This window comes from Podospora pseudocomata, chromosome 4, assembly GCF_035222375.1.
Source record: "Podospora pseudocomata strain CBS 415.72m chromosome 4, whole genome shotgun sequence".
Lineage (NCBI taxonomy): Eukaryota > Fungi > Ascomycota > Sordariomycetes > Sordariales > Podosporaceae > Podospora > Podospora pseudocomata.
In genome coordinates this window covers 3,267,387-3,288,987 of record NC_085888.1, presented here as the reverse complement: position 1 = coordinate 3,288,987, position 21,601 = coordinate 3,267,387, and the positions used below count along the sequence as shown (strand labels likewise).

At 51.6% G+C, this 21,601-nt stretch overlaps 7 protein-coding genes across 7 annotated transcripts; 3 read left to right on the top strand and 4 right to left on the bottom strand.

Moving 5' to 3' along the window:
* Positions 1-173: 173 nt before the first annotated feature.
* On the bottom strand, positions 174-1,856 carry QC762_405675 (uncharacterized protein). Its single transcript, XM_062890017.1, has 2 exons — positions 1,098-1,856; positions 174-1,030 (listed from the first exon to the last, which is right to left on the bottom strand). The coding sequence occupies exons 1-2, from the start codon at positions 1,457-1,459 to the stop codon at positions 226-228; spliced, it is 1,167 nt and encodes a 388-aa protein (XP_062743966.1). The 5' UTR covers positions 1,460-1,856; the 3' UTR covers positions 174-225.
* Positions 1,857-2,276: 420 nt separating this feature from the next.
* QC762_405860 (uncharacterized protein) lies at positions 2,277-2,732 on the top strand (the record flags this gene model as incomplete). The annotated part of the gene is made up of 1 exon (XM_062890038.1): positions 2,277-2,732. One exon carries the CDS (start codon positions 2,277-2,279, stop codon positions 2,730-2,732), a length of 456 nt encoding a protein of 151 aa, XP_062743965.1.
* A 3,996-nt stretch (positions 2,733-6,728) lies between these two features.
* Positions 6,729-7,470, bottom strand: QC762_405850 (uncharacterized protein; the record flags this gene model as incomplete). Its single annotated transcript, XM_062890037.1, has 2 exons — positions 6,729-6,996; positions 7,187-7,470. The coding sequence occupies 2 exons, from the start codon at positions 7,468-7,470 to the stop codon at positions 6,729-6,731; spliced, it is 552 nt and encodes a 183-aa protein (XP_062743964.1).
* Positions 7,471-8,587: 1,117 nt separating this feature from the next.
* QC762_405840 (uncharacterized protein) lies at positions 8,588-10,338 on the top strand (the record flags this gene model as incomplete). The annotated part of the gene is made up of 3 exons (XM_062890036.1): positions 8,588-8,688; positions 8,769-9,118; positions 9,206-10,338. The coding sequence occupies 3 exons, from the start codon at positions 8,588-8,590 to the stop codon at positions 10,336-10,338; spliced, it is 1,584 nt and encodes a 527-aa protein (XP_062743963.1).
* A 3,862-nt stretch (positions 10,339-14,200) lies between these two features.
* QC762_405830 (uncharacterized protein) lies at positions 14,201-18,734 on the bottom strand. Its single transcript, XM_062890035.1, has 3 exons — positions 17,646-18,734; positions 16,156-17,165; positions 14,201-16,093 (listed from the first exon to the last, which is right to left on the bottom strand). Exons 1-3 carry the CDS (start codon positions 18,061-18,063, stop codon positions 14,444-14,446), a joined length of 3,078 nt encoding a protein of 1,025 aa, XP_062743962.1. The 5' UTR covers positions 18,064-18,734; the 3' UTR covers positions 14,201-14,443.
* Positions 18,735-18,782: 48 nt separating this feature from the next.
* Positions 18,783-21,465, top strand: TIM17 (translocase of the inner membrane). The gene is made up of 5 exons (XM_062890034.1): positions 18,783-19,164; positions 19,222-19,274; positions 19,332-19,532; positions 19,586-19,738; positions 19,800-21,465. Exons 1-5 carry the CDS (start codon positions 19,149-19,151, stop codon positions 19,839-19,841), a joined length of 465 nt encoding a protein of 154 aa, XP_062743961.1. The 5' UTR covers positions 18,783-19,148; the 3' UTR covers positions 19,842-21,465.
* On the bottom strand, positions 20,104-21,507 carry QC762_405810 (uncharacterized protein; the record flags this gene model as incomplete). The annotated part of the gene is made up of 1 exon (XM_062890033.1): positions 20,104-21,507. One exon carries the CDS (start codon positions 21,505-21,507, stop codon positions 20,104-20,106), a length of 1,404 nt encoding a protein of 467 aa, XP_062743960.1.
* Positions 21,508-21,601: the final 94 nt, after the last annotated feature.

Genomic DNA, 21,601 nt, shown 5'->3' with positions numbered 1-21,601 from the left:
GGCACAATTAAAAAAGTCAAGGTTATCAAGGACTACCTTTACTGTGTGTAGCCAGCAAGGCTCAGAGACGCGTAGATGATGGTTCAGATTGTAAGCTCATACCGCAGATAGTCAGACATTATATTACCTTCGTTCAATACCAGTCATAGGGCTATTCACAAGAGAGACTCACGTGGAAAGAAAATATAGCTACGTTGTGTAGTTGCCTGTAGATGAAGGATGTAGTTATTCTAGTCTGCCCGTGGTTGGAACATTATGTCCTTCAGACATAGACTTGGCGCCGACATCGCGCCGGTCAAGCTCAGAGTCCAGCTCATACGCTACTGACGGTCTGCTATCAGTTCCCGCTCTACCGGTCGGCACCACCGCCCTTAACAAACCATCAGAAGCATCAGCATTGCGCAGTGTTATTGGACTGGCAGGTAATTCGGGACTGCCAGCTGTGGACAGCTCTACGACAGCACTTCCAGTTGCCAACTCTGATTGAGCTTTGCTCTCATCGACGTTTCCAGTGTTCTCCGTAGTTTCGTACACAGTGCCAGACTTTTCTTTCTTTTTCCTGCACCAGAGCCAGATTACGAACACAATGAGGGATATCGCAACCATAGCACCAACAGTAGCGCCCACCACTACCCCGGCGGTGTTGACCGAGGGATAATTGCCGTTTGGTGTTCCGTTATTTGCTGCCGCGGGGAGGTCGATAGAGCGCCAGACGAGCTGGATGGCAGGCGCGCGGGTGATAGCTGACGAAACCACCAAGGTTGGAGCCTGAGTGCTAGGGTTGATCGCATCCATGTTTTGTCTCCCATAAACATTGAGAAGAGATTCCATCGTGATAGTTGCTTGAACGGCAAGGCGCTCGGAGGTGATTGCCGACAGGGTAACTGTCCCGCCCACTCGTAATCTTTGTTCAAGACTGCAGCCTCGAGGGTTGCAGGTCCAATAGGTAAAGGTCCCCTCTATCATGATTGACGCGCAGCAAGGGAGGGCGTCGGTTGAGGACCAGACGGTGTAGCTAAAGGTAAATCCGCTATTTCGAGTCAATCTGGTTAGCGGGAGAACCCAGGCTGGCGGAGTTTCTCGACCGTGAGACTCACGATGGACAGCAGAACGCAGCTGTTTTGTTTGTGGAAAGAGCTCGAAGGATGTTGATTGCTCGAACACTGTCGGTCATCCCATGGGTGATCTTTGTCGCCCTTTCCCATCCCATCGGACAGTAGAGACCGGGTGAGTAGAAGTCTCGCCGGACTGCTGTTGGCATGCTCGGCAGACATGACCTGATGCTGGGACAATCGCTTCCATAGGCATAGCCGATGGTGTCAAGAGTGGTGGTCGATGCATCGCTATTCCCAGATTCGACAAAGCCAAATCTGCAATTGTGTGATGGGGTGTAAACCGTCGTCCGTGGGCCGATGAGCTGTCGGCCAGTCGACTCTGACCTTGCTAGTAGTGTCATCATTGCCACCTCGAATGGTTGTACCTGTCTGCCCTGTAACAAACATGTTGTCGGGGGAAGTAGAGAACTTTTGGGAAGATTTCCTGTCACTCGTAGTGTTTTCACCGAGCTGGACAAAGCTCGCGCCTTTGGTCGAGATTGTCACGGGTAAAGGCAGAGCTTCGTTCGCACTGCAGCCAGATAGCCTATTAAACAAACTGTGCATGTTGTACAGCTATCTGTCTGACGGGAATGAAGAAGCACAGCCGAATTCGTAAGCCCGTTTGCTTCAGCAAGCCGACGAGTCGCTCACCAGTCTGCCGTTGACCAAGGGGCACAGCATGGGCCAACAAATTGCTGTGGAAACCATACGAGGGCGGGAAAGCTGGCTGGGCTGGTGAACCGATGCCATGATGTAAAGCTGACCGGGAGTCGATGGTTTCTGCAGCAAAAGCAACGTACGTCTCGGGTCAATACTTGAAAACTGCAAACACAAGGCCCCCTGGCCTGTGCCCCGCGGTCATGATTGGAGCAAGTCCCGGCAAGTCACGGGAACTCGTGCAATGGACGCGAGCAGGCCAGCCTGATGCCACCTTAGCTTCCAGGCAGCGACGCGCGATTCCCAACATAGACGCGCCATGTCTTGGTAAAGAGCCAAACCATTGTCAGCTCATCGCATCTCGGGACAAATATCATGCCGTCTATCGATGATGTGAACGTTGAATGATGGGTATAATAGTTGACATCTTTGCCAGCCTTCATCCCATCAATTGAACTCCCACACAGCATCCTTTAACAACTCACTTAACTTCCCTGAGTGACCAGAGTCCAACCGGTCACCATGTCCTCCGAAACCAGTGTCACCAACCCCCCTACCTTCTTTGTCAATCTCCCAACCATAAATCTCGAAAAAGCAACCGCCTTCTTCGTCGCCCTCAACTTCGACCACATCAAGCTCTGGTCCGATGACAAATCTTCCGCATTCCGCCTTCCCGGTGCCAGCTCCCAAGTTTCTCTCATGATTCATATCCATGAGCGTTTCAAAACATTCAACCGGCCTGGCACATCCGTTGTTGACGCTTTCAAGTCGACCGAGGCCCTCTTTTCTTTCATGGCGAAAGACAAGGCGAGTGTGGATGCGTTTATTGAGCAGGCGGTCAATGCAGGTGGCAAGGCAGATCCGTATGTGTTGAAGAACTATGGGCAGGATATGGGCATGTACAACCGCAGCTTTGAGGATTTGGATGGGCATATCTGGGAGGTTTGCTCTATGGTTGGGCTTTGTCCTGGAGCTTGATCATGAAATGATGTTTCCTTGAGACCGGTTCAGCGTAGCCATGTCGAACAAATGTTATGGAAGATGACACCTTGTACGATGAAGGCTGAATGATGTCACCCGACGTGTGAAGTGTGACCCAAGTGACATGAGTATCGGTTTATGTATGGGTTTCACTGACAGATGAAGGGCAATTCATGATGCCGTCATCAGTAGTTGCTTAAGATGAACTTGCATGTGCGTGCTGCTTTCTGTCTCGCTTCTCATAACCCTGCACCCATTTGATTTATACTATCTCATATACTAACAACCGCCTTGTTTGAAGTTAGCAGTCAACATCTCCACCGTGTTATTCTCACGGCCGAGAACCTCATTGAATTGCTTACGCATTGCAATCACAGCAATCCCAGAATGGATGCCAACCCGCTCCATCATAGCACCCTTGTCAACAGTTACTACACCACCGCCAGAATGCTCATCATGTGTAATTGGGTCCTCGACGAATCGAAATGGGTGTTATATGTACATTTCTACCGGCTGCATGGATCGGCAGTGTTTCCCGACATGCATGCCGGCATATCCCTTTTCGGCAGGCCTTTTCTATTCCCAAGGCTTGATCTACCCAGATGGGTGGTCTACTGCATACAATGTGACCCATGATGGTCAGTATTTCAATGCCTTCACGATTTTGTCGACCTGTTAGAAAGTGACGAGACTCCCGCACTCTGCTGCCCGACGTAAGTTGTCTAAATAAGTCTCAGTAAATTTGGATGAGTCTAAACTGGGTGCCATACTGACTGAATTCGATACGCGGATACGGCCTTTATCCTGGAGAACCCTTCAACAGACACGCGATAGCATGTATCCAGACAGTCACCACTGGGATGTTTACATGCGCCAGCTGTCCGTCCCAAGGTGTCATAGATGGAGCCCTTCCCTTGGTTACTGTTTCCTCAACAGAAAGTACATTGACAACAATCTTCGATGACGGCCGGCACACATAGAAACGCACCCTTATCTCTGCCTCCGTATCCCCTGTCATCCAGCTTGTGTGGAGAGACGTCGATTTGCCGCCATCCACCACCACTACTTCCGAGGAGACCACGTTCACGGGTATTGAAACCAGTCAGAAATCTGAAGAATCTTTGCCCAGCATCCTTTCCACTCAGCCATTCTCTTCAGAGTCGCCATCGCAAGAGAGCTTATCCAGTGCAACTGCAAGCCATGACTGGACAAGCGATGATTTGACCTCTTCTGAATTGCCTCGGTCTTATTGGACTTCGTCTGGTTGGCCTTCTTCGCTTCTTCAGACACGATTTTATCTGAGACAACCTCTCCTGACGTACTTCTTCCGACAGGACTGCCTCTGATACAACTTCGTTTGACGCAACTTCTTCCGAGTCGTCATCATCCGAAGCTGATTCATCCACTCTTTCAAGCACGTTGATCTTCACACAAGACACTACCCTATCGACATTTACCATGGCCACCACCACGCCTCCCGAAGCCTTACCAACCTCTTCAGAGCCATCAGCTGGTACCACAAACCCGAAGCCCATCGGCCTGACCGTCGGACCTGCAGTCGGAGGCACCTTTGTTCTCGTCGCCTTGTTAAGCTTCTGCTTCTGCTCCTACATACGACCCCGAAGACAACGCACAAGGGAGACCAGCAACGGAAATCCTCCTGGAGACAACAACTCTTCTTATGGCCAAAAGCCCGAGCTTGATACTGCGAATTCAGGTTCTCTGGCAGAAGGTACCACCAAGAAGGAACGGGACGGCGATCGTTCGCCTCCCGAATTGACGGGCTTTAGCCCACCCACGGAGCTTAACAGCATTGGGTCTCCTGCCGAGATGACAAGGCAGACGAGACCAACAGAACTTCGGCTTCGCATCCCGACGGGAATGAGAAACGAGTTGGGGACATCACCGGTGTCACCTGTGGGTAGGGCGGTCTAGAATGAGGAGGGGCGCGTACTAGGTATGATGGAACAATGCATAAAGCACAATGAATTCGGAGACTGGAGCCTTGATGGAGGAATGCGAGAAGAGTGAAAGGTGGATACGTATGGTGTTAGTGACTGTGGCCATGTTGCCATGGCAACTTTAAGGGACTCCCCAGATGGCCTCACTTGAGTCAGGGGTTAGCTTCAGTCCGCCATTGATGTCTCTGATGCTCAAGTTTCCTGTTGTGGCCATCTTGTTATATGACGTCCGTGTTTTCACCCTTGCCCCGAAAGTGCTCCATACGCTTCTCTTCAGCAAAATACCTCTCAAACCATTTTGTATATCCCCTATGCCCCACCTTTACTTTCACCACACTGCATACTTCGTACTCTCTCTCTTCCCCAGAGATAAAATCGAATCGGGGCTGGTACGCTGTTGACTGCCTGATACACGGGAGTTGGGATTGAGTTGTGTGTGCCACCGGCATTGACTCGTTGCTGATGGGCTCGAGGCATAGCATTCCCTGCAGTGATGAGCTTGATCAAGTAAGGTTTGAGATGATTCGGTCTTCAGCTGGGGTAATGCAGAATTATCTCATAGTGTCAGAACCACAGTCGAGCTCTAATTCCTGATAGGCAGCTAGGGACCATTGCCACCTGCTCGAAGCACTAGACATATGGAAGCTATCTGGGGTTCTTCTTCCTTATATAGTTCTAACTCCTGATGTGGGTCCATGGAGCATCCTTCGAATTCTCAGTCAGCCATTGAGCCACAGGGCTATAGCTACTGGTAACCTTATCCCTATTGCCCGAACCCTCCTCCTTAACCATGGCAGCCTTTTTCTTCCCATCCGAGAGCATGGTCTTCTCAATCTTGATGCCTATCGTCGGTCCAGTGTTGCTTGCGAAACATGCCGAAAATCCTGACCATACTCCAATGCCAGCAAGGTCATTACGTTGACTCGAGGGATTCATCTTGTAACCCTAGATTGCGGTTAGCCTAGCGTATAACTTGCATCAAACCAAAACAAGTAAAAACAGCCAGGCCTTACTTTTACTAAGTAGCGATTTTGAGTAATCCTGTGGGATTGGGCGTCGTTTGCAGTTGGAAAGGTTTCAAGATGATAGGGGAGGTATGTGGTTAAGACGTTGTTTAAGCAATTGTTCATATGGCATGAAGGCAGTGTTGCTCGATCCTGGAGAAGGGCTGGTCCCTTTATACACAGTTCAACTAAGCCCAGGTACCTACCTAGCCATGGCATGCTCTTGAGCTCGGTGAGATGTTGGGATCATGCAACACCTCACACAAGGCCCAGTGTTAATACGCAGTCTTTGTCGCCAGATGCACCCAAGCGGCAGGCTAGGTGCACCAGACGTGAGCGAATGCAAGGTGTTCCAGCAAAACCAGGAATGTTCCGATTGGTGAGGGCCTTGAATTACCTAACCCCATCGAGCCTGGGGACCCGAGTCCGAGGGGTCCAATCCCGTACCTCGGAATGGGAACTGTCTGATCCAATTGGGAGAAAGTAAACACGATGATGAATACTCGAGTCCGAGGTGGTGGCCTGTATGAGTGTTGTGCCTGCTTTGCTATTTGCAGCCACAATGCAAAGTCTGATCTCCATACCGACTCAGCGTTTAAGGAGGGTGATGAAGCTGATCACGGGGTCGGGTAGCAAAGCAACATTCCGCATACAGGTCGGACAATGGAAAGACTTCAGATAAGAGTCTGCTTGGCGGGTGCGAGGTGGAGTTGGGGGTACGAAAAGCTTTCCATTCCCGCGCTCAGTGACATCTTCTATCATAGCTAGTTTTGCCAAGGGTTACAAGGTCTCTCTGAGTCTCTGGATACGTCTCGGAGCTTACGCCCCCCCTTTAACTTTAACAGTCGGGATATAAGTCTTATACACCTGCAAGAAAGCCGCCACCGCCTGCAACAAACTCAGCACGGTCGTGATGAGCAACACAAGGACCGCAACCCAAAAGGTGTACCATTGCACCCCCTTCCGACGATCATACCACTACTGCTGGAGAGAGCTCGGCGTAGTATCATCATAGGTCTGTTTCAGGATCACCAGCTGTCTCTCCAGAAGTGGAACCGTTCGATCTGACGGTCGTTGGCTTGGAGGGTGCCACAAATAGAGAGGCGAGGGTCGATTCCAGTTGGGTGTTGTCCTGACTGCTCGTGGGCAAGGCGAAGCTTCCGCAGCCACGACGAGTTCCGGCTGAACCGGCCCCTCCGCGTGGTTAACGTGAACTCGGACTGTGGGAAAAGGAGCGCAATGGTGGACAGTGTTTCATGCACGAGGTCTGCCGGGTATAGTGGTGCCGAGAATGGCCTGTATGTGAGTGTAAGCTACAGTTCATGTTTCAGAAGCAGAATAACACTGCAATCTTGTAGTCAAGGGGGCGAGAAGCAATCTACCAGAACCCATGTTCAAGGTTGTCATGGGTGCTGCGTTTGTCGTATCCAGCCCACATGCTCTGCTATCTACCTATGGATGGGGTGAAGAAGACTGGAAGGCATACTGTAGGTGGCACTCTAGGAACGAGGCATGATGAAATATCAACAGCGTTGAATCATCATCAGTCAACAGCAGATGGTCAGTAAGGTTGTCAGTAAAGCTGATATTGATCCCTCCGATTTTGTTGATGCTCCAAGCATTGTGCATCTTCGGCAGTCTGATTCGTTCGTAACTGAGTTTGAGTGACTCCTTGAAGAAGTCACTCACAAAGTCCCTGAATGTTCCCTGCTCCCATCGGAGAAATCTGCGGGCCATGAGTTGATTATTCGGAACGCCGATCTTCATCATAGTGAGGAGACGGACCGCCAGGTCAATGTACCTTTCACATTCTTCGTCAGATGCACTCGATATTGTGGACTTCAGCAGAGTCTTCAATTGCTCTCGGGTCTTGCCGTCGTGCAGATGCTGCACAAGTCGAAATGTGTTCTCGGGATCACGTATCCCTCTGTTGGTTGTGGGACTGTGTCCCGAGAAGAGGCGCCATTGATACTGATAGTATTGTCCGTACACTTCGTGGAACAGCACAGCCGAGCGTCCTCCATTGAAAAGTTTCTGGGTGTCCTCGATGGCACGAAAACGCCGTCCATATGGCGCAGATAATACTTCTCAAGGGACGCCATTTCTCCTGAGGTTGTAAGATGTAAACTGGGGAAAAGCTGTTAGTGTTCTATTCAGGGCAAAGTATGTTTATAGTCTCGGCTAAGACGAGGTGCTGTTCCTTTTGAATTCGGTGTGGTCAATAATCTCCTTGAAGCACATGGAGGTTAGTCGGCATGCTCCCCAGCCAATTAGACACCTCATCTTATGCATTAGCACGACCCGAAACGAAGTCCTCAGCCACTCTGCAGATTAGAGGCCGGCTTTTGGGTAGCAATTGTGCGACAGCCAAAAGTGAAATCCATTCCAGCGCAGCCTGAAGTTCACGATGTATGTCACGGTGCTCTTTTATGTCCCCGCTCATTCTTGCCTGCGCGTCAGTCCTACAGCATGATCAACTCCAATTGAATGTCCTCAAAACCATGTCTTTCCTGAGTCCTAGACGGCTCAAGCGCAAAAAGTGGGAAAGTCCTGAGCTGTCATGTGGGGAGATCATTGACACGCCCCGGGTTGGCTTGCCAAGAAGGCATGGGGGTCAAGCGGCCCAGCCCAGGAACGATTCGACGTCCATATCCTTCCTGACATCGAAGATGTTATGAGGAATACCGACCCTGGCTATACCGACATATTCGTACGGCTCTACATGGCATGATAGGTACACGACAAGAGACCGCGAAGCCTATCATTATGATCTGTTGCACAAATGCCGCGACACGGTCTCTCGTTAAGGATTCTATTCGCAGCAGTTCTGTGCCTGAAAAATATCCCCAGTTTGGAATTGGTGCCAGCGCACTGCCTTTAGAGCAACATGTATCAGCCCGTACTCTCGCAGGAGGATCATCAGGCGTTGAAACTCAACCCGACCAACAAGCAGAGGGAGCTTCGGGCCTTGAAAGAACCACCTTTGCGGTAGGAAAGCAGAATATCCCCGCGACGAACCCACCAAAAGGTACACGGCTGATTGGAAGACGGATTCACATTAAATACAGGGCTTCCGACCCTCTACCGTTCCGTTGCGCCACTGGTGGTGCAATTATCAGAATCGATGATCCCCACTACCAAATCACCGTTAGTCACATTCAAGAAACTCAACAGGATAACCTCCACATTACATCTGCTCAGGAGCCTCTCCCTCCAGGTCTCGAGGATTGTAGTTTCGACGGCATGAGCGACAGTGACGACAATGACGAAGATCCTATGGAATCAGAAACAGAATTGGATCCAGCTCTTACCCGCGCAAGCGTTACACCTGGGGTCGAGTCACAGCCCTGGGCGGAATCCCCGAGTATCAATAGCGTCGGTTCCACAGTGGGAACTCCCACGGGGAGGCAGGCCCGAAGTTGGCCACGACAAACGGCGAAAACGGTTTAGCAATTGGATTCTATACCAAGGAAGAATATATTGCCTTCTGATCTCTTACATCCAGACCGGCGTCTCGATTGTGCGTTGATTGCCCTCGACAACAACGAGATCATGCACTCTTTGGCAAACACCATATCATACCCCCAACATACCGGGATACGCAAAGTCATGGTCCACAATGTGGCTGAAGTGGGAAAGCGCATGAATAAAGTCATGGCCATCACAGCTCGAGATGGAATTGGCAGTACGTTGGCGACAGGAGCGCTGTATCAATGGGACTGTGCAATCAAGAAGGCGCAAAAGCTCTACCCGATCAATCTCGACACTCCAGTCGAAGGTGGCAATAGCGGCTCGGCTGTGATTGACACAGTATCAGGCAGCTTGTATGGCCACATCGTCAGAGGTTGCCCGGGATCTAGAGTCGCCTACATCATTGCGGCAACAGAGGTTTTCGACCATCTTCGCCAGGAGCACGGTGCTGACATACATCTTTGTGGCTCCCCCTCGACCAAGTTATCGGCCGATCTAACCCAGTTAGCCGTGGAGAGCCGGCGACTCGAACTGGAAAGATGGCAGCACTACGCAAAATTAGCCCAGACCATTGATGTCAAACCCAGCTCTTCCAGCACGGCCTCTGATGATCTGTGGAGTCCACAATTTATGGCGGAGAACGCAGAAGATGAAAATTCATTGAAGAAATGGCCCGAAACCTCCTCAACCACCATGTCTGGCTATATAAAAGGTCGCTTGAGCCCATTGCTAGAAAGTAACGATGGTGATTCTCTTCACGCTTGGTCGGCGGATAGAGCAACAACGTTATCCTCGGCCGTATCTCGCTCTACAGCAACCACATGGTATGCAGCGTTGAGCAGTACGAGAGTTACGGCTGTACAAATGGAGCTCATCGCTGAAGATCGCGACATTGAGATGTCAGGACTCTTTCTTGATAATCCCAACGAGGGCAACAAAAAGACGCCACTAGTCCTCCCCAAAACTTCGACAACGAAGGGAGACGAAAGCGATGAAAGCAAAGGTCCTCTGGAGGTCATGCGCAATGAAGCAACGCAAAATCTGGCTGGCAAAAAGCGGCCAGTGATGACCAGGGTGGGTCGTAACATGAGCTCCTGTTTCAAAACAAGCTCTGCCCAGGTCTGGACCAAAACGCATCTCGGGAGGATCTGGAAAGCTGTGGGATGAGAACTGGGCTAAATTAGTACGGTTTGAGTAACATTATTAGGGTGACGAGCTGTGGTGCACGGGGACGGGGCTTCGCCCTACGTAAGGGAACTCATCTTGTCATTCACTCTGATGACTGTGAAATACATATATAAACCTAGCGAGTGGCCCAAACCAGCAAGACAGGCCCCCGGTCAACGTGCCTCCCTACAAGTCCCACAAGGGGGCCCCTCGCCATCACATACACGCATCCTCCTATTCCAACGCACCGCCAAAGTCAGCACAACTCAGTCCATCCAGCCTCTAGGACGGGAATACTCACGCGCAAGATAGGCAAGTCCACTTTACCTTGCTTCGTCCCCAGAGAACCATCCACTCACCACCCCCTTTAACCCCGTCCAATACCCCGTCAACCCCTACGTCGAATTTCCTTGCACTGGTGCAGCATCAACATCCAGTTGGCAGGGACTCCTAGTCGTCGGAACACACTCCCTATCATATTCCCTACAGCGACCACAAGGCGGTCCCTCAAGATCACATTTAATCATGCTCTTACTGTAAACCAGCACCAAAGTCAGAACCACATCTCCTATCCAGAACACTTAGCACACCACGGGGATGTACTCACCGACAAGCCACACAACGCCGCTTCCGCATCACTGATATAGGCTGCACCATCTCCTCCTCTGTCCCGCCCCGCCCAAGTTCCTGAGAAACCTCAGACATAGGCATATTGTCATGTAAAGAATCAGGCACCCCCCCAAGGCCAGAAGAGTGTTCAACAGTATTAATAGCATCATCCAAAGACTGCTCAGGCTTCTCGACGGCCATCAAAACATCATCTGCAGGTTCGACGGAATCCCTGATATAAGTCTCAGAGATATCAAGCACCGGCGGATCCTCCGTGATATCCGCATGGGTTTCATTGCCAGGACTGTAAAGTAGTAGCGTGCAAGAAGAAGCAACTGACGCCTGGGAATGGTTCCTCTGGCTTCGGCTTAGGTGCGGTTGGGGATATCCTTCCCATGTTCCACCGTCGGTAAAAGATGCTTGCCACATCTCAACTCCCGTCCAGGATTCAAGAAAGACAAGATCTAGTGTGATGAAATGCTAGAAATGAGTATCGACTATCTTGAGAGGAAGAATGTGCGGGGTTCGCTGACGTTGGTGGTTGGATGTTGCCTAATGGGTTGGTTGACACTCAAAGTGCTTGGTTGTGATGGTCCGAGCTTCTCCTGATCCTTCGGGGACGGTACTGTCTATTATATGTAAACGACACAAGGCTAAAGCTTTTTTTTAAGAGTATTTAACCAATATTCAATACTATTGATGTTATATAAAAATAATGCTCTTTTATATTTATTATAAATAACATATTTTGGTGACGAACCCCGATCGAGAACCTTTGTGAGGGATACTCAGTTGAAGGTGCTTCTAGACAAATGGTTCGGTGCAGCTAAACAGTGCACAACAATGGCTTGTCTCAATCACAATAGTCTAAATACCAACGATTGTGACTTGTATTGCATACTGCGGAACTGTTTATCTAACACCAGCCAGTTCCTCCGTATATATAGACCTAATGCCAAGCCTGGATCATTCTGTTTCTCCCCGGATCATGACCGACTCTTAAGGATCATGAGTGATTCCTGAGAATCGCTCATGATTCCTTCATGTCCCGAATGATCCACCTCTTATTGGTCTATCCTCCTTTCTCTTGATTGGCTGCCGTGCCACCTCTTTCCTATTGGTTGTTGCTTTTGGGTGTCCACATCATATTCGTGACACTACCCCAACTACAAATATCCTCAATTACACAACCACAACACCAGGAAACTACAATAACTGAAACAGATGAATCAGACGATTCTGCAGCCTCCTTGCAGGTGCGTGCATTATGGCCAGGCTTGCCGCACACAGCACAGCACCGAATCTTCGTACGAGACCCCCCTGCACCACCACTATTTTGTCGTGTTTCCTGGGCTACCTGCTCACCCACAGCCTTCTGATCCAGTAGATCCTGTGCCTCTTGTATAGTAAGTGACCCTCCAAGCCGCACACGTGTTTTTTTGGCTCTCCGTCTCTTACTAAGCTCCTCATTGGCCTTGCATAGCGAAGAGACCTCTGCACGGAGAAGAGCCACCTCGTGCATTATACCCATTGCTCCCTTAGTAAATTGGTCCACATCGGCTAGCATTGAGGTTGGAGAGCTGCCCTGATGGTTAGAAATTCGAGTTTTGATAAGCGCTGACTGTGAGGTAGCCTCCCGAGGGTTGTGTGGCGTTTGAGAAACCCAAGGTAGTGCCGTGGTTGGGCTCGAGGCTGGAGGTGTTGGAGTCCGAATGCGTACATCTAGCTTAGATATCACCCTCGCTGGGTCGTACGGCACAAGGCCGGCTCCAGCAAAACCACCCTGGATATTCTTTTCTGTGATCGAAGCAAAAAATGCTTCTCTAATGGTTTGGGGTGCGGCTCACAGGCCTTAGGGTTTGAGTAAGGAAGTGGGGCTCTCGGAGGATTCGGGGGTTCAGGGGTCATGTATAAAACCAGTCTGCGGCTCGCATTCTATTTTAGACAGGACATCGACTTTTGTTTCTTTCGAATTTTGAGCCTTGCACGCGTGCAGGCAATTCTGGCCCTCTGATCAGGCCATTCCGGTGCTTATTATGTGGCCTGCGAGCCCATAGTGTCTTTTCTTTGTCCTGCGTGAAGTGCGGCCTGCGAGCGAGCCACTGTCACGCAGGTGTATTCATTCAGGGACCTGTTGAGGGTATATTTGTGGTGTCTTGGTTGTATTTGTGTGTTTCTCACCATTTCACTAAACGCACAAAAAAACTCCAACTTGCTGATGTGTGTGATGTTCATCCGCATCAACTGCTCAATCTGGGGGCTGTACGCCTTCTGTAATGGCGCAAAACAGCTAATATCCAATGGCTGAAGTATATGGGAGGAGTGCGGAGGCATACATAGTGTAATAATGTTATGCTCCTGGCAATAGGTTTCGAATTCTTCGGAGTGGTGGCTCTCGTGGCCGTCAAGGATTAACAGCCGACATTTGCCCTTCGTACGAGATGCCGTGTGGAAATCGAAGTGCCGAATCCAATCCATGCCTTTCTCATTGGTAGTCCAGCCATTATCGGTTGTTGCAATGCGCCAGGTGGCTGGAAGGCTGCACTCTTGATACCAATTGGCGAGGTGATATTGCCCGGCTAAGATAATGAATGGTGGGATAGCCCAACCCAGAGCATTTACGCCCTGAATAACCGTAGCCCACTCACGATTGCCAGGCTGGACCTGTTTGGCTTTGCCACGGCCATCAGAAGTTGTAACTACCATGCCCGCGAAGATAATACCCATCATGAACCCAGTCTCATCGAAGTTGTAGACATCGTAGCAATCGATTGTCCATATCTTCCACATACGCAAGCCGGGGATGAAATGCGCGTGTACATAGCTCAATTATATATTGAACAATCGTTTTTTCCTCTAGATCCGTAAGCTTGCGCGAATTGGCTGGAATATCGCGTCGTGCAGGTTTGCCATCGCGTCGACGCATTAGTGTTGCAAGATCAACACCGTAGATCTTTGCTGCAGCTCGAAGGCCAAGATTATTATCGTTTTTGAGAGCTGCTACGGCAAGAAAAAGCCTGCTTTCATACGAAGGTTGTTCCGTTATTAAACGTGGACAAATCTGTGGTTGAAGATAGAAGGTGCTCAATGCCGTGGGGCGTGTTTCACTTGCTTATCTGTTTCACTCGCTTATCACGCACGTTATTAAGGTAAAACCGTTCACGATTTTATATTAATTAGATTTAAATAAAAAAAATTTAATAGGAGATCTACAATTATCTTACCTTCCATATGGAAGTAGCAGTGTGGAGAATTGAATTAAATCCTTAGTAAAAGGACGCTTTGGCTATTCGACGTTTTAACTACAATAGACAGCGAATCTTCCATGTGCCTTCTTGGACAAATATCTGTCTTACAGGTTCAGTATTGTCCAAACAAATATCCTATTCGCTGATGACGCTACTCTGACCCAGAAACTCAAAAACTACTGAAAACTCCAAGCTCTCCCATCTCACCAACGCCATTTTGATCTGCCCATTCCACTGCCACAAGCATCCTACAACTTGCGGAACACGGTACTAAAGATCTCTCTGCTCTTCTGTAAATTCACCACCCTCAACCTCTCGTTATCCAAATGTGCCGCGTCACTCGCTTGACCACAGGGCAGATGAGCCGCCGGAGCGTTAAACTCCTTCTCCAAGAACCGAATCGGTGGGATAGAACCACCCTCACGAATATACAGAGGCTTCCGTGTCTTTGGCGCAGTTTCGTCGTTGGTTCCATTGGGTGGCAACGCGACAGAGACACCGTTGTTGCTGTCCTCGGATGCCGTTGGCCCCCAGGCCCTCATGACTGCCTCTTCCAGGGTTCGGAAGATGTAGTTTCCAGGCACACCAAGCCATGGCTCGGCCTTGTTGTCGATCCTGATGGTGAGGGTGTTGTCGCTCTCGAATTGCTCGTACTCTTCCCTGAGGAATGACTTGAGGTTCTTGATCACCTCGTCCACCTCCTGGCCGGGGACCAGTCTGATACTGACATTGGCCGTGGCGTGGCTGCTGATCAAGCTGCCGTCTGGTCCAGATACGTTATATCTGTGGATTGTCAGGTTGGGCTCGCGCCATCTCGCCATGAGACTGCGCTTGAGAGCTTCAATAGGGCCGTTTGCTGGATTCCGTCGGATCAGGATGTTGGCAATGTCATCATACCGAAGGTCCTCCTCCTTGGTCAGGGGAAGAATGCCGTCGTAGAAACCTGGAATGTTGACGTGGTTCTTGCGGTCCTTGAGTTTGCTGACAAGCAGCGTCAAATCGGTCAGCGGCTCCGATAACATATTGCTGCCATCAACACCAGAGTGGAGATCAGGGTGCTTGGAGTCAATGCAGACGGTAGCATGAAGTACACCACGAAGGCCATATGTCAGGCAGGGAACCTCGTCGTCTAACCAGTAACTGTTTGCCAAAAGGACATAGTCGATATGCCCGATGAGTTCCTTGTTGTCATGGATGGCTTCAGCAAATCCTCGCGAACCGGATTCTTCCTCACCCTCGATGACGAAGATGATGTCCGAGTCGAGAGCCTTCTCTTGCAGCAGGTCCGAGACGGCATACAGGGCAGCAATAATGGGTCCCTTGTTGTCGCTCACACCGCGTCCATAGAGATAGCCATCTCGCCCAGACAATTTGAACGGATCAGTCTGCCAGTTGTCCCCCTTCATATCAGCAGGGACAACATCGTAGTGACCGTAGAACAGAATCCTCTTGCGCTTCTCCGCTGGTTCCAGCTTGCCGCTGAACTTGGCGTACACCACGGGGTTGTGCAAGGAGCCGGTGCTGAGCATTTCCACTTGAGCGCCCAGTCGCTTGAACAGAGACCCGAGGAAGGTGGCACCTTTGCGGCAGTCCTCGGTGAATTCAGGCCGGGACGAGACAGTCTTGTAAGAGATGAACTCCCGCAGCGATTGGATCATCATATCCTCAGCTGGCCCTGTGCCGTCCTCGGTCTGGGATGGCATGCCGTTAACACGCCAAACACGGACCGTGTTGTCATTGGCACCAGTGAGGAATAGCTGATCGCTGTTGTGAACGACTGTGGCAGAAGACAGGATCTTGGCGTCGTGAGCCTTCCATCGACTCAGGCACTGGTACTTTTGACTAATGTTCTGCGCCGCACCGTTGGTGTCTCTACCATAATGAACTGTGCTGTGTTTCTGTTGGTCGTGTCAGTGAGTGATAGCTTCAGCGTCGTTTTGGGCGCCCATGAAGGTCTTACCGATGCAGAACCACCAGTTCCTCCACTCCAGAGAAGCCCAAAGCTCATCTTGAGAACATTGACGTTCCCGTCATGGGCCTTGATGACCCTCAACTTCTGCTTCGTGTCCAGATCCCATAGCTCGATGATACCGCCCAGCTTGCCGGCGTACAAGAAGGACCCATCAATGGCAAGCGACATGACGGACTCGCTATCATCCTCCCCGAGAACCATCAATTCTTCAATGTCGCCTGTAACAACATTACCGTCCTCGTAGTCCGGCCCGGTATCACACAACTTCCACAGCTTGATGCTGCCGTCGCCCCCACCCGATATCAAGACCTCTTCATCCGAATCGACCAGAACCGTTGGACCCTTGGCCACCAGCATGCAGAACACCCAGCCGTAGTGCGCATACTGTCGAATTGCACCCGAGTCAATCTCTAGCACCTGTTCGGCCGTGGGTATTAGGGCGTAAAATTCCTCGGTCCGTCGAGGTGTTGATGTCCCGCCAACCGCGCGCGAGTCAAAAAATCTATGTTGTCGTCGATCGGGATGGTGGGCCGATTCGTGGGAGGACTTTCGCTCTGGGTCCTTCAGGCTGATCCACTGGATGTCCTGTGTTTGTGTGCCAACGTATACGATTTCTCGTTGTGGCGAATATGCGACACTGAACACATCACCGACATCGTATGTGCTGTAGATCTCGTAGAGGCGTGTAAACGTTCGGGGGCACCAGACATTTATGATGGGCTCGCAGGCTGTCGAGAACAGGTACTTGAAGTCGTCAGCTAACAGCAGGCAGAGCACGCTGCGCTTGTGGGCTTGTATTGTCTGCACTGGCTGGAAGGTGCCTAGCGACCATACGGCAATCTCCCCCTTGCTGGTGCCGGCGAATATGTACTTGTCGGATACGGCCAGGGCGAGGACCGAGCCATCGTGTCTGAGCTCTTGGAGCTGATCGGGAGCGGCATCAGGGCAACTGTCGTCAAGCTCACGGCTTTGGAGCGAAGCCATTGTCGCGGTTAGATCTGAGAGATTGGGTAGAGATTGTCAGCATGAGCACAATTCAATAAAAAATTCAGCCGTGCAATCCCAACAGAAGGCTGAAGTGTATTTCTTCCAAAAGACGAACGTTGACTTTTATTTGGACATGGAAAGTTGCTCTGACGACATTTCCGGGGAAAACACTGTCATGGCCGGTGAACGGGGACAGCCCCGCGCTAGCAACAGCCTAGAACAGCTTTCACAAGGATGCCCTGCCCCACGTCTCAGGGTCAACTCCACCACAAAGACCCGCAGATCCGGGCCTCCCAAATTCCATGACAGGATTAAAACGCCCCAAAGAGAAGGGACGGATGCACCCCACGGTGGGACGATCGAAAATGTGTCCAGCGGGCTGGTAAGGTACCTTTACGGGGCAGGCAGAAAGGGTGTGGGGGTTTTGCGGGGGACAAAGCCAGGCCAGCGGTTGAAACGGTTGAACAGGCAGAGTAGACATCAGAACTTACCGGTGGTGCCAGCGTGGGATGGCATGGATGCCATAGCCAGCGGCGTGGCAAGAGATGCAGCCGCGGCCCTAGCTTTGTTGATCTTGATGCATCCTTTGCAACCTCCATCATCTTCGTCGTGGCCGTCGTGGCATCGCCAGGGATCGAACGTCTCCCGAAGGACGGGCACGCCGAGAGCCATATCGCCGGGGTTCACCTTCACAGATGTCGAACTGCTGTTGCTCCTCCCATACAAACGCCAAACAAAGTTCTGGGGGACAGGTCTAACAGGGCCGTTGTCGGTGGCCTCTGTCTTTTGTACACACTCTCCTTGCTGAGACAGAGGTCCGGGCTCTCCGAGTTCGTCCATGTTACACCGTGTCTTCAGATTGTTGCTGGGCCGGGCGGATGACGCGAGATCAGGGTTGAAGTGCACCATTCCTGACGGCTCTCATAAACCACCGCGAACAGGTCGAAAGAAGAAGGACGGAGGCATCTCACCGCTCTTGCGGGAGATATGTCGATAGGCAAAGATATGCAGAAGGTTGGGAGCAGTGGTGGCATGAGGTTGAGGGACAGCTCCTATTCATATACCCAATGGGAAGGTCGTCCCGGGCCGGCAAGAAGCATCAAACGCCACGACGCGTGCTTCTCGACAAAGCAAATGCCATTCCCCGATTGTGGTGCGAGATTTACGAGGCCCGGCGATGGGACACATGGCTCAAAACGTGTTAGCCCCCTGACTTTCTTTTGTTGCTCTCGCCCAGGGGCGAGGGTGAGACCACACCGCATGTCCCTACTGCATCTATCCTCTCCAAGATCGACCTTGGGGGACGAACCACGACGCCGCCAATGATGTGGGATTGTCTCGGCAGCACAGCGTGGTCACGAGGTCACCCGTTTGCCAACTGTATCTATGTACAGTGTACAGCACACATCACAGCTGAACCTGACTTGAGAAACTCCGGCTTCATGAGATCTTCCCCGTCTCGCGCCGCGCCGATAGCATCATCACATCTGCCCCTGCACTAGCCTAGAGAGTGACACCGGCCGGAAAGCTAGCTGTTTCTTGTCAGCGGGGTTATGTACCTTCCTCTGTGACTCTCACCAATTGCCCACTGTCCGATAAGCTCAAGGTCCCCTGCCCCACCGGCAACTCTTATCGAAACCAGGTTCTTATCCGTCGCCGATAACGGCGGGGCGGCTCTCGCACTGTCTTGGTGCTACCTTTGGTGGAGGAACTGGTCTGTGCACGGCACAATCCCTGTAATTTTTTTGGCTTCTGAGATCATCAAGCCGAAGTTTGCAGAATCGAGAGATTTGGACGATAACGACGCCTCTGGCAACCCACCATCGACGACCGCCGCAAACACACCGTGACCCCTCCATCGCCGATTCTTGGATTCCTTCTCCGGACAACAATCACCCAATTTCCCTCCCTGCGATAACCAAGTGTCGGTGTTGAGTCGAGTCCTGCGCGCCGCCTTCCTTTACACCGAGTAATCCCAAACATCACACATCAAAATGGATCACACAAGAGGTGAATCCCCTTTGCCTACTGCAAACGATCGACATAGATTCTAATATCGGTTTCTAGATCCCTGCCCATGGGTCATTCTCAACGATTTCGGCGGTGCCTTCGCCATGGGTGTATGTCTCCTGCACGACAGTCCCTCGACCCCTCCATACAACTAACATCCTCTTCAGGCTATCGGTGGTACGATCTGGCACGGCATCAAGGGTTTCAGAAACAGTCCCTATGGCGAGAGACGAGTGGGCGCCATCACAGCTATCAAGATGCGCGCGCCAGTATTGGGTGGTAACTTTGGTGTCTGGGGTGGTCTCTTCTCTACATACGACTGCGCCGTGAAAGGCGTCAGAAAGAAGGAGGATCCATGGAACGCCATCGTACGTCTTTTACGGAATCTTAAAGTTGGTAGCAGACCGCTAACACAGTCCAGATTGCCGGTTTCTTCACAGGTGGCTCGCTCGCCATCCGTGGCGGCTACAAGGCGGCGAGAAACGGTGCCATTGCTTGCGCTGTCCTTCTTGCTGTCATTGAAGGTGTTGGTATTGGTTTTCAGAAGATGATGGCGGGTTCCACAAAGCTCGAAGTATGCTGTCTGAAACTGCTTTTGTTCAGCGCAGTGCATGCTAACAGTGGTGTTCATCCAGGCCCCACAACCACCACCTTCCAACGAAATGAACCTCGCATAGAATGTATCAATAAATCTCATACTGGTCTACCAACACCTCTCAACTCTTTCTCCGGCCTCTTCTGCCGAGCTGGACGTGTATTTTCGTACGCATATATGACGGTCAGGATCTTGGGTGGCGGCGTTCCCTTGTAACATAGAATCGGTTGGTAACGTCTCGATGTGGAGGGGGGGCATGGCCGTGATGCCGAAAACGGTGGAGACAATCATCTGAATAATATTTCATTACTGTTTATACCATGCTCACGTTTGTCCAAGATCTTCTACAATGCTATAGGTTCGCTCCTCTTGCCGGCTCTCCTTAGATCGATCCCGAAAACATCCTCGGACTCATAGCCAGCCGGCGTCGATCCGTCTGGCTGCCACACCCGGAAATGCGCGTGGCTGCGCCTATCAACCCATGCTCGAAACATGCCACCGCAGTTAAAGTCCTGAAGGACGCCACAACGAGCATCGAGCAACATCCCGTTGTCGTCTCGAGCCTCCGCGATCTCGATACCAATGATGCCCCCTGCGCCCTCACCCGTCAAACCCCACCGATCCCCTGCACTCTTTTCCAGCTCTCCCCCTGGTCCTGCCACTTTCGAGACCGCCTCCTTAGACGAGACACCCCCGAAGCGAGCCATCGCCCCCACGGTCCTCGCAGCAGCAGTGCGAAGAAACGAATCCCCGTTCCCGGTCCCCGAAACCGCCATCGCCCGCGTAGTCACCACCTTTGGGGTCTTGAACGCAGGATTGTAGCTAAACGGGCTAGGCAGGCAATCCGCCATGAGACCTTTCAGTGCATCAGATATCACCACCACTGGACCGGGCCGACGTCTTAACTCTGCGTGACCAGAAGGGTCCCCTTCTTCAGCCCATTCTTCTGCCCAGAATCCGGCCCCGACGGAGGGGGTGTCGCCTATTCGACCGGTCAACTTGTTGGTTAGGCCGCCTGTGCTGGTTGCGACGGTGATGATGCCTTGCTCGTCTAGGGTCACGGCGCCGACGGTGCCTTGGGGGAGATATTCTTCTTTGCTGTAGGTGGCGAGGCTCTTTCCAGGGTTTTGCCTTTCGCGTTCCAGGGCGCGGGTGTGCTCGTCCCAGCGGGTTTGGGTGTAGAAGTAGGATTGGGGGACGATGGCGAGGTTGTATTGCTTTGCTAGTTGTTCTGCTGCTGGGCCGTGGATGAGGGTGTGGCCTTGGGCGTTGGGGACGTCGAGCATGTTTGCGGAGGGTGATTGGGAATGGCGGCCGAGGAGGTCATCTTTTCCGTGTTGGAGGATTGCTTTTGCTAAGAGGATGGGATTGCGGATGTGGCGGAGGCCGGTGACGCCTACGCCACGTTTGGGGTAGGAACCTGGGTGCGAGACCATTATGGAGGCTTCGAGCTCGTTGTAGCCGTCGCGGGTAAAGACGGCGCCGTGGCCGGCGTTGAAGAGGGGGTTGTCTTCTAGTAGGGCGACGGCGTAGGTTGCTGTGGAAAGGGAGGAGGGGAGGGTGTTGGTGGAGGATTCAGGAGTGAACATGTAGTGATGGGTCTTGCCGATGATGGTAAGGAGTGATTCACGATATTGACTGTAGCGGTCTGGTGGGAGTGTTTCGGGGGTGATGTTGCCGGCTCCGCCGTGGATGATAATTTGGGGCTTGAAGCGGGCTGGGGAGGGAGGGATGGGTTTGTATTCCATTTTGGCCGTCATTGTTTCTGACCCAGGTATCAATTCACGTATAGAAAATCACAGGCTTCCTCACCTGGTGAGATAATGGCACCAGCTGCTCATG